Below are 14,444 nucleotides of genomic sequence, written 5' to 3'. Positions count from 1 at the left end.
TTTTTTTGCGGTACGCGGGCCTCTCACTGTTGTGGCCTCTCCCGTTGTGGAGCACAGGCTCCAGACGCGCAGGCTCAGTGGCCATGGCTCACGGGCCCAGCCACTCCACGGCATGTGGGATCTTCCCGGACTGGGGCACGAACCCGTGTCCCCTGCATCAGCAGGCGGACTCTCAACCACTGCGCCACCAGGGAAGCCCTATTGTTTGTAGATTTTTTGATGATGGCCATTCTGACTGGTGTGAGGTGATATCTCATTGTAGTTTTGATTTGCATTTCTCTAATGATTAGTGATGTTGAGCATCCTTTCATGTGTTTGTTGGCAATCTGTATATTTTCTTTGGAGAAATATCTGTTTAGGTCTTCTACCCATTTTTGGATTGGGTTGTTTGTTTTTTTGATATTGAGCTGCATGAGCTGCTTATATATTTGGGGGATTAATCCTTTGTCAGTTGCTTCATTTGCAAATATTTTCTCCCATTCAGAGGGTTGTCTTTTCGTCTTGTTTATGGCTTCCTTTGCTGTGCAAAAGCATTTAAGTTTCATTTGGTCCCATTTGTTTATTTTTGTTTTTAGTTCCATTTCTCTAGGAGGTGGGTCAAAAAGGATCTTGCTGTGATTTATGTCATAGAGTATTCTGCCTATATTTTCCTCTAAGAGTTTTATAGTGTCTGGCCTTACATTTAGGTCTTTAATCCATTTTGAGTTTATTTTTGTGTATGGTGTTAAGGAGTGTTTTAATTTCATTCTTTTTTTTTTTTTTTTGTGGTACGCGGGCCTCTCACTGTTGTGGCCTCTCCTGTTGCGGAGCACAGGCTCTGGACATGCAGGCTCAGCAGCCATGGCTCACGGGCCCAGCCACTCCACGGCATGTGGGATCTTCCTGGACCAGAGCACGAACCCGTGTCCCCTGCATCGGCAGGCGGACTCTCAACCACTGCGCCACCAGGGAAGCCCTAATTTCATTCTTTTACCTGTAGCTGTCCAGTTTTCCCAGCACCACTTACTGAAGAGGCTGTCTTTTCTCCACTGTATATTCTTGCCTCCTTTATCAATCATAAGGTGACCATATGTGCGTGGGTTTATCTCCGGGCTTTCTATCCTGTTCCACTGACCTATATTTCTGTTTTTGTGCCAGTACCATACTGTCTTGATTACTATAGCTTTGTAGTATAGTCTGAAGTTAGGGAACCTGATTCCTCCAGCTCTGTTTTTCTTTCTCAAGATTGCTTTGGCTATTCGGTGTCTTTTGTGTTTCCATACAAATTGTGAAGTTTTTTGTTCTAGTTCTCTGAAAAATGCCATTGGTAGTTTGATAGGGATTGCATTGAATCTGTAGATTGCTTTGGGTAGTAGAGTCATTTTCACAATGTTGATTATTCCAATCCATGAACATGGTATATCTCTCCATCTGTTTGTATCATCTTTAATTTCTTTCATCAGTGTCTTATAGTTTTCTGCATATAGGTCTTTTGTCTCCTTAGGTAGGTTTATTCCTAAGTATTTTATTCTTTTTGTTGCAATGGAAAATGGGAGTGTTTCCTTAATCTCTCTTTCAGATTTTTCACCATTAGTGTATAGGAATGCAAGAGATTTCTGTGCATTAATTCTGTATCCTGCTACCTTACCAAACTAATTGATTAGCTCTAGTCATTTTCTGGTAGCATCTTTAGATTCTCTATGTATGGTATCATGTCATCTGCAAACAGTGACAGCTTTACTTGTTATTTTCCCATTTGGATTCCTTTTATTTCTTTTTCTTCTCTGATTGCTGTGGCTAAAACTTCCAAAACTATGTTGAATAATAGCGGTGAGAGTAGACAACCTTGTCTTATTCCTGATCTTAGAGGAAATGGTTTCACAAAAACTGTATTTCTAATACAAAAAAAGGCAAAGCCAAGTTGCATATTGTGAGGTTAGTTCTTTTACATAAAACAATATATGTGGGTTGGGTTGGATGAAGTTCTTTCTAGGGATTCTGAGTTTCCATTTTCTAATTCTAATTGAATAAAAAAACAGACTCAGTTATATTTTCCATAGAAAACTGAGTAATAGGAGGTGGGAGAAAACCTGAGTGCCATCCAGCCTGCTCCAAGGATGATCAGCTTAGACAGAGCGGCCCACAGCTCCTGTGCTGGGGTCTCTCCCAGCAGCAAAGTGGACAATGAGGGAAGTTCTAGCATCCCCTCTCCTCCTCTCCCCTTCCCCCTCCCCATCTTCTCCAATTCAGTTGACTGTACTTTGTCTAACCAAGCTCAGAAGCAGTAACATTTAATCTGAAAACTGACAATCAGTGGATCATAAATGAATTCTAAGATTAATCTCATGAGCAAAATTCCCCATGACACGTTCCTGTGAGCACACAGACTCCAGGGTCAACTGCCGGCCCCAATGCTGGATTGAAGACCAGCCCGGCCACTCTAGCTGGAACCCGGGCAGCCACCTGACCTCACCTCAGGCTCTCAGCCCTTCATTTGTAAAGTAAGTACAATGCTATTTGCCCAGGTTCCTCTTCAGTGCCTATGGTGAGAAACAATGGAAACAGTATATGGGAACGAGCTTTGCAAACTGTTATGAACTTCAGAAATCTAAGTCGTGTCCAAGCACGACTATGTAACATACGTAACAGGTTTTATTTTTCTGAAACAAATCCTTCAGGTTCAAAAAAAGGTTTTACCAGCTGAGTAACAATGTAAAGGACGCAATTATGAACACTGTGGTTCATGTCTCTTTTTGAATTATGGTTTTCTCAGGGTATATGCCCAGTAGTGGGACTGCTGGGTCATACGGTAGTTCTATTTTTAGTTTTTTAAGGAACCTCCATACTGTTTTCCATAGTGGCTGTATCAATTTACACTCCTACCATTTCAACCCCCCTCTGCCTAGGGATAACTCCTTCTCACAAGACCACCTCCTCCTATTTAGGGTGGCCCTCCTCACCCTAACAAGTTACTTTCTACTACACGATCCTGGTTTTATCTCCATCACTGCACTTCTCATAATCTTTAATGACTTCATCATCTCTTTGGCCACTAGAGTTCCAGCTGCAGTGAAAACAGAATTCCAACTCTCTTATGCACTCTTGCCCTCCTAGCCCCTGAGCACTGTAAAGACAGCAAATAGTGAGGTGTAATAAGTGCTTGTTGAAGAAATGAACATCATTTTAATATAAAAAGTGAAATCATGTCTATAAAATTAACTTACCTTCTAAAATTGTGTTTGAGTCATCTACAGCATTATCTAAAAAAAAGCAAACATGTCTTACATTAACTCATCTTCACTAGGTCCTTAAATGAACATTTCCACTCAGACCTAAATTTGGCTCTTTTTAGATTGGGGCTTCTTATAGAGACACTCACTAGAATATCAACTTTAATTTCTAAATTATATTCAAAGAATACATCAATCGGCTGGCATTATCCCTGCTGACATAAAACTTACACCACAAACAGGGAATAAACATATCAACATGATCCAATGACTTCCTTGGAGACTTGAGAATGTCTTGTATTTCTGACTAAATCTATCTTTTTATTTCACATCTTTTTTGGAGTATAAATGCTTTACAATGTTGTGTTAGTTTCTGCTGTATAACAAAGTGAATCAGTTATATGTATACATATATCCCCATATCCCCTCCCTCGTGAGCCTCCCTCCCACATTCCCTATCCCACCCCTCTAGGTGGTCCCCAAGCATTGAGTTGATCTCCCTGTGCTATGGAGCCTTTGTTCCACAAGCTATATTCATTTTCACAAATACAAGGGGAGCTGACTTGCAGGAAACATCTGCTTAGACAAATACCTTACCTGAATTTTCTGTCCCTTCATTTTCCGATGGCTCAAACGCTGCAAAGTACACAGAAAAAATAATCCTTGAGCACTGTGTCACTCCCATTAAAACACAACATTTGCGGTATGGTTCAATGTCTAATTTATCTTTGAACCTCTGGGTCTCAGTCACTGGGAAGCGGCAGGTTACAGAGTAGAGCCAGGAAGAGTTTGGTCTGGAGTAAAACAGGCCTGGTATTCAAATTGCAGGGCAGCCACTTTTAGCCAGAGGAGCAATTATATATGCTTCCTTCTTGTAAAATGGGGAAAATTAAAGTTCCTCCCCAGTCACTGTTTACCTGGATCCAGTAATTTGTTTACCCCAGGGTGACACTGAATTTCATTTTCTTATTTGCTTCGTGACTGTAGTGGAGGCTCTGAGTTACCCGTGGCTCAACCCGCTTTTCACTCTGGGTCCAAGTTTTTACCAGGCAGATTCTCTACTTTGCTTAGGGAGCAATGCTCGGATATTTCACCTGGGGCAAATGGCCTGCCTCCAGTCCCTGAGAGAGGGTTCTGCGGCAGGTCTTAATCCACTACTTTAACCACGGTCCAGGCTCATCTCTCTCTGCTCCGCTGCAAAGGAGGCCCTTGTCTCGGCTGCCGTCTCCCCTCATGCCTGGCTGGTTCACTGCTTTCCTAGTCAACCTGATCCCTATTTTTCCATCTTCCAAAATGCCTGAAAATTTCTGCTACCCTAAGAGCAAACTGTGTTTTTTTTCTAGCATGGTTACAAATATATTCTCCTTGTTCATTTAATAAAGAAAAAAATTTGAACATCTACTGTGTTTCAGATATTATTACTAGTGCTCGGGTAGAGCAAGGTATAACTTTTAACAGATCATTTTCTATCCTTTTGGTGGCATTTGGAAGACAACGGAGCAGTGAATGTTTGCCCACTCTGTCACCCTGAACGGTGCCTGCATTTAATATGCTCAAGTCTATCAACTGAAAAACAAATAAACAAGTCTTTTCTTTTTGTTGTTACTTTAATTTTATTCATTTATTTATTATGTCCTTTATTTTTTATTGAAGCATAGTTGATTTACAGTGTTTCAGATGGATAGCAAAGTGATTCAGTTATACGTGTGTGTGTGTATTCTTTTTCAGATTCTTCTCCATCATAGGTTCTCCCTGTCCTCTCCTTCCTCCATTTCACAATCTAATTTCTTCAGAGTCATTTGCACATGCTGTCTCCTCACTTCCTCTCCTCAACCCACTCCAGTCTGTCTTCCGGCTCTGATAACATCCCTGAAAATGCTCCCCTAAGACCTCCCACGAGCACTCATTTAACCCAATGGACACTTCCTGCCTTTACTGTATCAGGTCTCCTAGCAGCTCCTTGTCCTTGGACTCCAATGTGACCATACTCTCCTTTGAGTCTTTCCTTTCTCCTTCTCAACCTTCATCACATCACCTTTTTCTTACCAGGCATTAAATGTTGCTTTTTGTCAAAGTCCAGCCATAGATCCTCCTCTATTCCTGCTCTCTCCTCTCTCCTTAAATGATCTCAGCCTTTGGCTTCAATCACAATGCACATTCTGATGATTCTCAAACTCAACTACGAATAGACTTCTGAGATCCAAACACCATCCATGGGCTAACTTGGTATCCCCCCTTGGATGGCTCAACAGGCACTATCAGGGTGTATAGATTGTACTCGTGACCTTCTGGTCCCAAGCCTGTTTTCCAGTGTCACCGTTTTAGGAAAAAGCACCCCATCCACCGGGTGCATAAGCACAACAGTGGATGTGGTTCCCGACACCTTGCTCTCTCTCCCCAGCTACACTTGCACATCCATCCCCGCCAACTTTATCTTCTACTTCTCCCCTTTGTCCACTTCCATTCACCTTCACTGCCACCACCCTGGTTTAAACCACTATCATCTCTGTCCAACTTCTGTCCACTGCCAACAGTTCTTGCCAAGGTTACCGGTGAGGCCTCCATAGCACGAGATCCAAGGCAGGTCTTCAGCGCTCACTTGGGTGGTCCTCAGCAGCCCAGGACACGGCTGAACACCCCTTTCTTAAAACTCATCTCCTCTGATGCCTCGTTTGGCAGAGATGTGACTCAGTGAACATCAAGTCTGGATAACCGCAGTAACCTAACATCCCCACATCTACAATTTTTTTTTTTTTTTTAAGCCACGTGGCGCAGCTTGCGTAATTCTTAGCTTCCCTGCAGTGGAAGTGTGGAATCCTAACCACTGGACCACCAAGCAATTCCCTCCCCACATCTACTCTTGTCTCTCCAATCTATTTGCTACGTTTTAGACAGATCAATCCTTACAAAATGCACTGCCCTAGAACAGTGTTCCAAGGTGGAGATGAATGCCCTTGACCTCTGGACCCGGACCATCTCACCATCTCAGCCCCAGTCTCTCTTACGCTCAGCACTCCAGACACATCTTCCCATCAGCAGCTTCATTCTACGTTCCTTTCCCCTGGCCTTGTCAATTGTTCTACTCTTCAGCTCATACTTCAGCCTTCCCTGGTCCACAAACTAGGTAGGGCCACTTTATACTCTTGCTGTACACTATACCCATTCTTACCAGTACTTAATGTAATTGTAACTGAATACTAAACTAAAATGACTTGTATAATTTCTACCCCGCTGCTAAAATACACAGTCCATGAGAATATGAGCCATGTGTGTTCTTCACTGGAACTGCCCCAGTGTCCTACATTTTGGACACAGGCTACGTGATACATATGTAGTATATGTAGTATATGAATAAACAAATCAATTAGATGGTTAAGACGGCACTGTCATTTGCCAGGTGTTTCCAATGTAGGCTTAATGCTTTCCAGGACATTTTTTATGTGGAAAGCCAGTTCCCTCTACAGCCTTAACAAGCTTTATGTTTTCCAGGTCCTAGAATTTGGAACGTTTAATACAGAATATATTCTGTTCTCTGACTGAAAAATGGTTTTCTTTTCACCCGACTTACAGCTTGTGTGTGTGTGTGTGTGTGTGTATAATACATATATATTTGGTCACTTGGTTTCCCTATCTGGGTTCCTGAACTGCACAATGGTATCTTTTCAGCACATAATGAAGAATCCTTTGTTCTCTTAGATCTATTTGATTTGAAAAAGTTTATGTTCTATAACAAGGTAATTCAAAGTATCTCATCAAAACCTGATGACCCCTCAGGTCATATTTTTACCCTGTTAACATTTTAAATTATATTTATTATGACATTCTTCCTATGAAAATATCTTTACTTTCACAACATCTTTTTTAGCATTTTATCTAATTTACACTTCTTGCAAATTTGATTTTAAAATTCTCTAGATCTAGTCTGCAACTTGCATCCCAAACATGTTCTTTCCAGCATATTTAGAAAAGCACCACAGTGACTGGCAGAAATTAGGAAACTATCTCAAATCCCACATCTACGTGCAACTTCTAAATTCCAAATTCCTATCTTCTCCTTCAAATTCAAAATTGAAAAAAAAAAATCTAAATTCAATTGTAGTGGCCAAGTTATAAAAAAAATATATTAGTCCCTAGAGACAGACTGCAGGATTCTTCCAATGGGATCCTTCATATCCCATTAGGAACAGCCACTGTGGATGGTGATCTTGGTAGGGTCTAAAATTTTAAAATCACATGATTAATAAATCAGCATCTTAGATCTACATGCAGCCCTTCCTAATTTTCTTCACTTGAGATTCACCGACTGACATGAGACCACAAATGTTTTGGAAGTAGAGACTCTATATTATTCATAACTGAATGTCAAGCCCTAAAGCCATCCAGCACATAGGAAGTCCTCCATATCTGACTCAAGCACTACACATTACTTCATCCTTCTTGTTTCACAGACAGTTATACCCAATGGGCTTCTTTCCTTCTACAGAGTCATCTTTGAAGATATAAGAATAAAAACGATCCACCATTGGTATTTTATCATTTCTTAGTCATGTGGACTTATGCAAAATTACTTACATTCTCTGAACCCTACTTCTTTCATCTGGGAAGTAGTGAAAACATAATCTACTTCACGGAGTTTAATAAAACAGCATGAGAAGTGCTGGGGCAACAAGAGGAGCTATAACTGTCTAAATCAGAATCTGATGCCAGAACTATTTTCTTTATGCTGAAGAAAGCCCGGAATGAAGTTCTGCTCCACCTTTCTCCATGCTGGCAGATCAGTCATCTTCATTTAACTAGAATTAATCTGCAGAAGCAGCTAGAGTAGTTAAACTCTGACTAAAGTAGTCCTTCAAGCATGGGACTTATTTTTCATTAAAAGAGAGCTATGATTATAAAGTAAAGAGATGTGTTTTCTTGAATAATTTGTAACCACTTCCTAAGGCACCTTGCAAAGAATTTAAGAAACAATTTAGGCAATGGCAGAACCACTGGAATAGGTAGACAATCTCCCCAAGTAAACTCTTTGAGAACTACCCATTCATTTGGATCTTTTAAGTTATGGTATAATATTTATAGCTAAAATACTACTCTCCATACTTCACAAACTCTGAGTAGATTTTAAAACAAGTAGGTAACTTAAGGTCAAGAAGCATTTTCAGACCTTGCTCATCATACTCTTGGTAGGTGATGTCATCTGCAAAAAAGAGAGTAAAACCAAAATAAGTATCAGTTGTTTAATAAGTATTGCTTATTACAATATTACTTGAGTCATTCTGTGTAATTGCTTAGCTAAAAAACACAACTTAATCTCAAATACAGAATTCTGTTCCTTTAAATATTAATGTTTGCACAATCAGTGAGAAATGCCTCTGGCCAAAAAACAAGAGGAAAGGGCAGGTAAATTATTTTCATAAAATTTCCTCAGATTGGCAGGGGGACCTTCAAGATGGCGGAGTAGGGCTTCCCTGGTGGCGCAGTGGTTGAGAGTCCGCCTGCTGATGCAGGGGACGCGGGTTCGTGCCCCGGTCTGGGAAGATCCCACATGCCATGGAGCGGCTGGGCCCGTGAGCCATGGCCGCTGAGCCTGCGCGTCCGGAGCCTGTACTCTGCAACGGGAGAGGCCACAACAGTGAGAGGCCTGCATACCGCAAAAAAAAAAAGTCTACAAACAATAAATGCTGGAGAGGGTGTGGAGAAAAGGGAACCGTCTTGCACTGTTGGTGGGAATGTAAATTGATACAGCCAATATGGAGAACAGTATGGAGGTTCCTTAAAAAACTAAAAATAGAACTACCATATGACCCAGCAATCCCACTACTGGGCATATACCCCGAGAGAACCATAATTCAAAAAGAGTCATGTACCACAATGTTCATTGCAGCTCTATTTACAATAGCCAGGTAATGGAAGCAACCTAAGTGTCCATCGACAGATGAATGGATAAAGAAGATGTGGCATATATATACAATGCAATATTACTCAGCCATAAAAAGAAACGAAATTGAGTTATTTGTAGTGAGGTGGATGGACCTAGAGACTGTCAAACAGAGTGAAGTAAGTCAGAAAGAGAAAAACAAATACCATATGCTAACACATATATATGGAACCTAAAAAAAAAAAAAAGGTTCTGAAGAACCTATGGGCAGGACAGGAATACAGACATAGAGAATGGACTTGAGGACACGGGGAGGGGGGAAGGGTAAACTGGGACAAAGTGAGAGAGTGGCATGGACATATATACACTACCAAATATAAAACAGATAGCTAGTGGGAAGCAGCCGCATAGCACAGGGAGATCAGCTCGGTGCTTTGTGACCACCTAGAGGTGTGGGATAGGGAGGGTGGGAGGGAGACGCAAGAGGGAGGAGATATGGGGATATATGTATATGTATAGCTGATTCACTTTGTTATAAAGCAGAACCTAACACAGCATTGTAAAGGAATTACACTCCCATAAAGTCGTTAAAAAATAAAATAAAATAAAACTGAGGCATTGTTGTCAAAAACAAAAAAAATTCCTCAGATTGGCATAAAGCAAGACATCAAAAGAAACGTTAGGAATTAATATCCTCTTTTGTTGTGAGGTGGTGGTAGATGAGATGAAATATGAAAACTGATATTCTTTGAATAATCTAATTTTGTTGCAAAGCAGAAAGTCTTGTATTAGGTGTTAAAATTATGTCTTTCACCCATCAAAAGAAAAGTCACCAGGTTAACAGAGCATTGCAGCCATAGAGCTGGAAGTATGTTTAATAGCTAATGAAAACGTCCATACCTGCTTGTTGATACATTCTTCCAGCATCATCTACCACTGGTTCACTGGAATCTAAAAAGTAAAAACATACATTTTTGACAAACCTGAACAAACCAAACACACTGCTAGACACTATTCTAAAATCTTTACAGATTAATTCTAAACCTCACAAATGTGTAAGATAGACAGTATTATCATTATTTAATAAAATTTAAGCTGAATAACATTCCATAATTTTCTCTCCAGTCACAAAGATAGGAAGGAGCAGGGTTTGTACCCAGTTTGGCTCCACTAAATCATACTGCCTCATTCATTTCCAAATATTCTTTCCAGTATCCTCTCTACAAAGATCAAAATCCCAACAGTGGTCTGAAAAACACATCCCCTTTTCCCCCATTTCTTCATGTAATATTAAACTATATTCAGAAATGTATATAATATATGGGCAGCCAAAACGGACTGAGTATTATAAAGAGATTTCTATGTTGTATCAGAGTGAATCATTAACCTTGGTTGAAAATGACCTTGGCCACTGCCTCAAACAGAAACATATATCACGAACCTGGATTTTCCTGTTCATATATCATGTCTTCCATATCCTGACTGTAGGCTGGTGAAGCTATAAATTAGGAAACAATTAGGAAATTACAAATATGTCTCAGAAAAGGATTACACAATTACATAAGCACAATTTCTAGTAAAGAGAGAAATCAAATCAAAATGATGCTCAAACTTACGTTCATTCATGAAACAAACAGGTACTAACTGTGCTAAATGCCAAATACAAAGGTAAATAAGCAAGTCTCCACCATCAGTGTAATTGAACCACAAAATCGTGGAGCTATATTCTCAGTTAGCTTCTGCAAATTCAACTATATTCACAAAACAAAAAGTGAGGCAGAGACACAGAGAGAGCAGTGCAGGGGAACCCTCCTCCCAGGCACCCAGCAGGCACTAGCCTGAGTGAGCCTGAGCGAGGACACACATCCCCAGCCCGTAACTTGGACTCAACACCTGAGTAGCCCCAGACTGCAATGTAATTCTAGTGTTTACAGGTGCCTATTGTTGAAATAATATAGGTCCCAAATGCCAGCCAACAATATCCTGTGGTCCTTAAGCACAGAAAGAGGGATCTATTCCAACACTGGAAGAAAAACCGGCCAACAACACAGGCTTATGGGAAGATGGTGTGTCCATCTCCAGTGTGGTCATACCTTCTGGGGACACGTGACATGTGACAATACACAATTTTGACCATTCACTCACTTGCTAATTTAAGACTACAAAACATGCAATTATACAGTATCTTTTTTTTTCTTTTTTTTAATTAATTTTTATTGGAGTAGAGTTGATTTATAGTTCAGGTTCTTCCATAACACCTTATGAAAAAACCCAAACGAACTTTTTGGCCAACCCAATACAATGTTGTGTTAGTTTCTGCTGTACAGCAAAGTGAATCAGTTATACGTATACATATGTCCACTCTTTTTTTTAGATTCTTTCCCCATATAGGTCATTACAGAGTATTGAGTAGAGTTCCCTGTGCTATACAGTAGGATCTTATTAGTTACTACTTTGTATAGAGTAGTGTATCTTTTGTTCTCTTACCTTTCTATTTTTTTCCTATTTTATTTATTTATTTATTTTTATTGACGTATAGCTGGTTTACAATGTTGTGTTAATTTCTGCTGTACAGCAAAGTGATTCAGTTATACATATATACATTCTTTTTTGTATTCTTTTCCACTATGGTTTATCACAGGATATTGAATATAGTTCCCTGTGCTCTACAGTAGGACCTTGTTCTTTATCCATCCTATATATACTAGTTTGCATCCGCTAATCCCAAACTCCCACATTATCTTTTGACCTAATAATCCCACTACTGGGAATTTATCCTCAGGAAGTAGACTTTCAAAAGCACAAAAACTATATTCATATATATATGTGTGTGTGTGTGTGTGTGTGTGTGTATGCACATACATACATACATATACACACACACATATATAAACCTGTGATATAATATGTATTATATAATAATTAACTATGTATTGTGATATTTGATATAAAATATATTAAAATTAATAATGTTATCTCTTTCTTATGATGCTCTTTTATAGGAAAAGACTCATTCTAAGCAAAACATAATAGTATTAAATTAAAATCTCACCTGCCTCTTCTACATGGTAGCTATCTTCAGTTACTGAAAAAAATAACATTAAATAAATATTGTTACTTTCATAAAATGGTATGTTTATATATTGTATATGTATATTCTGAATGAATGTTTATCATTGATTTTATTTTGAAAGCAAATAACTATTAAAATAAAACATGAAAATATCAATTAAATGTCTGCTAAACACTTTATCTTTCACTAGAACTACGCTTAGAAACGTCTCACACATTCTCTTATGTGATCCACTTAACAACCCCACGAGGTTGACAAATACTATAACGTGGGATAAAGAGGGAGAAAAATTTAGACAGAGTAACACCGTGGTGACAAAGCTATGTCCCCATCACATTCCACTGTGCTGTTCTATTTTCTAGACACTCCTGCCATTTTCTAGCGCAAAAGCACATTGTCTCCACACGAGAACACAAAGGAAGAACCCAGAGCCTTTATATGTTTGGGGAGCTAAAAGGTAAATGGGTTGATACCTTCACCCACATACCGCTGATGGCAAAGTGCTGCCACTCATGTGACCCTTGTTATTTAACAGCCACATGGAGTGTAAATAGTTTTAACTTCTGAAGACTTTTTTTTTTTAATTTATTTTTTGGCTGCATTGGATCTTTGTTGCTGCACGCGGGCTTCCCCTAGTTGCGGCGAGCAGGGGCTACTCTTCGCTGCGGTGAGCAGGCTACTCATTGCGGTGGCTTCTCTTGTTGCGGAGCACAGGCTCTAGGCATGCAGGTTTCAGTAGTTGTGGCTTGTGGGCTCAGTAGTTGTGCTCGTGGGCTCTAGAGCGCAGCCTCAGTAGTTGCGGCACACAGGCTTAGTTGCTTCACGGCACGCCGGATCCTCCCGGACCAGGGCTCGAACCCATGTCCCCTGCACTGGCAGGCGGATTCTTAACCACTGCACCACCAGGGAAGTCCTAATTTCTGAAGACTTTTAACAAGCAACTTTTATGTTCATACTGAATCTATGTCCCAATTAAAAATTAGGTCAGAAAATAAGGTTTCTTCAGTTTATGAACTTTTTAGAAGTGTTTCTTCCTACTCCCAGTCTATAACTCCTAGCCTCAAAAATATCAAATGCCTTATGTTTCAGATTCTTTGAGGGTCTTAACTGAAATTTTTTGTGTAAGCAGCATCTAGGACACCAAAATTCTGAGCAACTGTCAATCTTCCTGAGCTATCCTGGCTGAAGATGGGAAACAGCAAGAGATTCCAGGGAATTGCGGAAATCATTTCATCAGCATTCGTACTCAGAACTTAGAAAAGTTTTTCCCATAGAAATCATGATATGCATGACAACTAAAGGTCTAAAGTTCAAAATCTAGTCTGTAAATGCCTATTTTCTTTTCTTTTTTTTTTTTTTTTGCGGTACGCGGGCCTCTCACTGTTGTGGCCTCTCCCGTTGCGGAGCACAGGCTCCAGACGCACAGGCTTGGCGGCCATGGCTCACGGGCCCAGCCGCTCCACGGCATGTGGGATCCTCCCAGACCGGGGCACGAACCCACATCCCCTGCATCGGCAGGCGGACTCTCAACCACTGCGCCACCAGGGAAGCCCTGTAAATGCCTATTTTCAATGCACAATCGAACTGGAATCAAACACAAGTTCAAAAGCATTTTGAACTTACATTTTCTCCCCCAAATTATGCATTATATACAATTCTGTAGGTTCGTATGGAAACCAAACCATCTCTTTTAACGTTATTTCTATGGAAAAGTGCATTTTCTCAACAACAGGCATCAACATAAGCTTTTGGAAATACATTCATTCATAAATTAGGAGCTGTTTGCTTCTCAAGTAGTTCCCCAATATATTAGATATTGTGAGAAGTAGACATACTTAACATTTCCATAATGTTTATGCTTTAAAATAGTCCTTGCAACCATTTACCAACTGCATCTTCTGAGGCTACCTGACCTCTCAATTCTTACGTGGCCGGGACAAGTCCTGTGTGTTCTGCCTGATTCCCGCTGGCTCTGAGCACAAGCCTTAACCCGTGCAGACACAGCAGAGCAGGAAGTGAGGGGAGGCCCAGGAGACAGGAAACAGTTGAACCATACCTGGGCTCAACACTGGCAGCAATTATGTATCCCCTGGAGAGCTTTTATAATCGTCCATTTTGGGGGCCCCGTACCCCAAACACCCTGATTCACTTTGATCAGGGTGGGTCACCGGAATTCTTTTAAAAGCTCCCCGGGGGATACTAAAATGCAGCCAGGATCTGAAGTGGTGTGGTGGGATACCAGCCCATCTTAGTGGATCATGTTCATCAGAGGTTGTCTCTCTGAATC

At 40.4% G+C, this 14,444-nt stretch overlaps 1 protein-coding gene across 7 annotated transcripts in view; it reads right to left on the bottom strand.

Moving 5' to 3' along the window:
* ASPH (aspartate beta-hydroxylase) overlaps positions 1 to 14,444 on the bottom strand; it is a 386,751-nt gene that overhangs the window by 300,333 nt on the left and 71,974 nt on the right. For all 7 annotated transcript variants that reach the window (XR_003437357.1, XR_003437358.1, XM_027128024.1 and 4 more), the window contains 6 exons: positions 12,137 to 12,169; positions 10,526 to 10,582; positions 9,985 to 10,035; positions 8,371 to 8,403; positions 3,807 to 3,845; positions 3,204 to 3,239 (listed from right to left, as the gene is read on the bottom strand). Coding sequence is in view for 5 of the 7 variants with exons in the window: in XM_027128024.1 (XP_026983825.1) it covers positions 3,204 to 3,239; positions 3,807 to 3,845; positions 8,371 to 8,403; positions 9,985 to 10,035; positions 10,526 to 10,582; positions 12,137 to 12,169 (249 nt within the window). In the remaining 2 variants the exon portion in view is untranslated. The remainder of the gene's footprint in view (positions 1 to 3,203; positions 3,240 to 3,806; positions 3,846 to 8,370; positions 8,404 to 9,984; positions 10,036 to 10,525; positions 10,583 to 12,136; positions 12,170 to 14,444) is intronic.

Source organism: Aethalodelphis obliquidens, unplaced genomic scaffold (genome assembly GCF_003676395.1).
Source record: "Aethalodelphis obliquidens isolate GAN/ISIS:26980383/991018 unplaced genomic scaffold, ASM367639v1 scaffold33, whole genome shotgun sequence".
Lineage (NCBI taxonomy): Eukaryota > Metazoa > Chordata > Mammalia > Artiodactyla > Delphinidae > Aethalodelphis > Aethalodelphis obliquidens.
The sequence above is the reverse complement of the archived record's forward strand: the minus strand, read 5'-3'. Positions and strand labels throughout refer to the sequence as shown.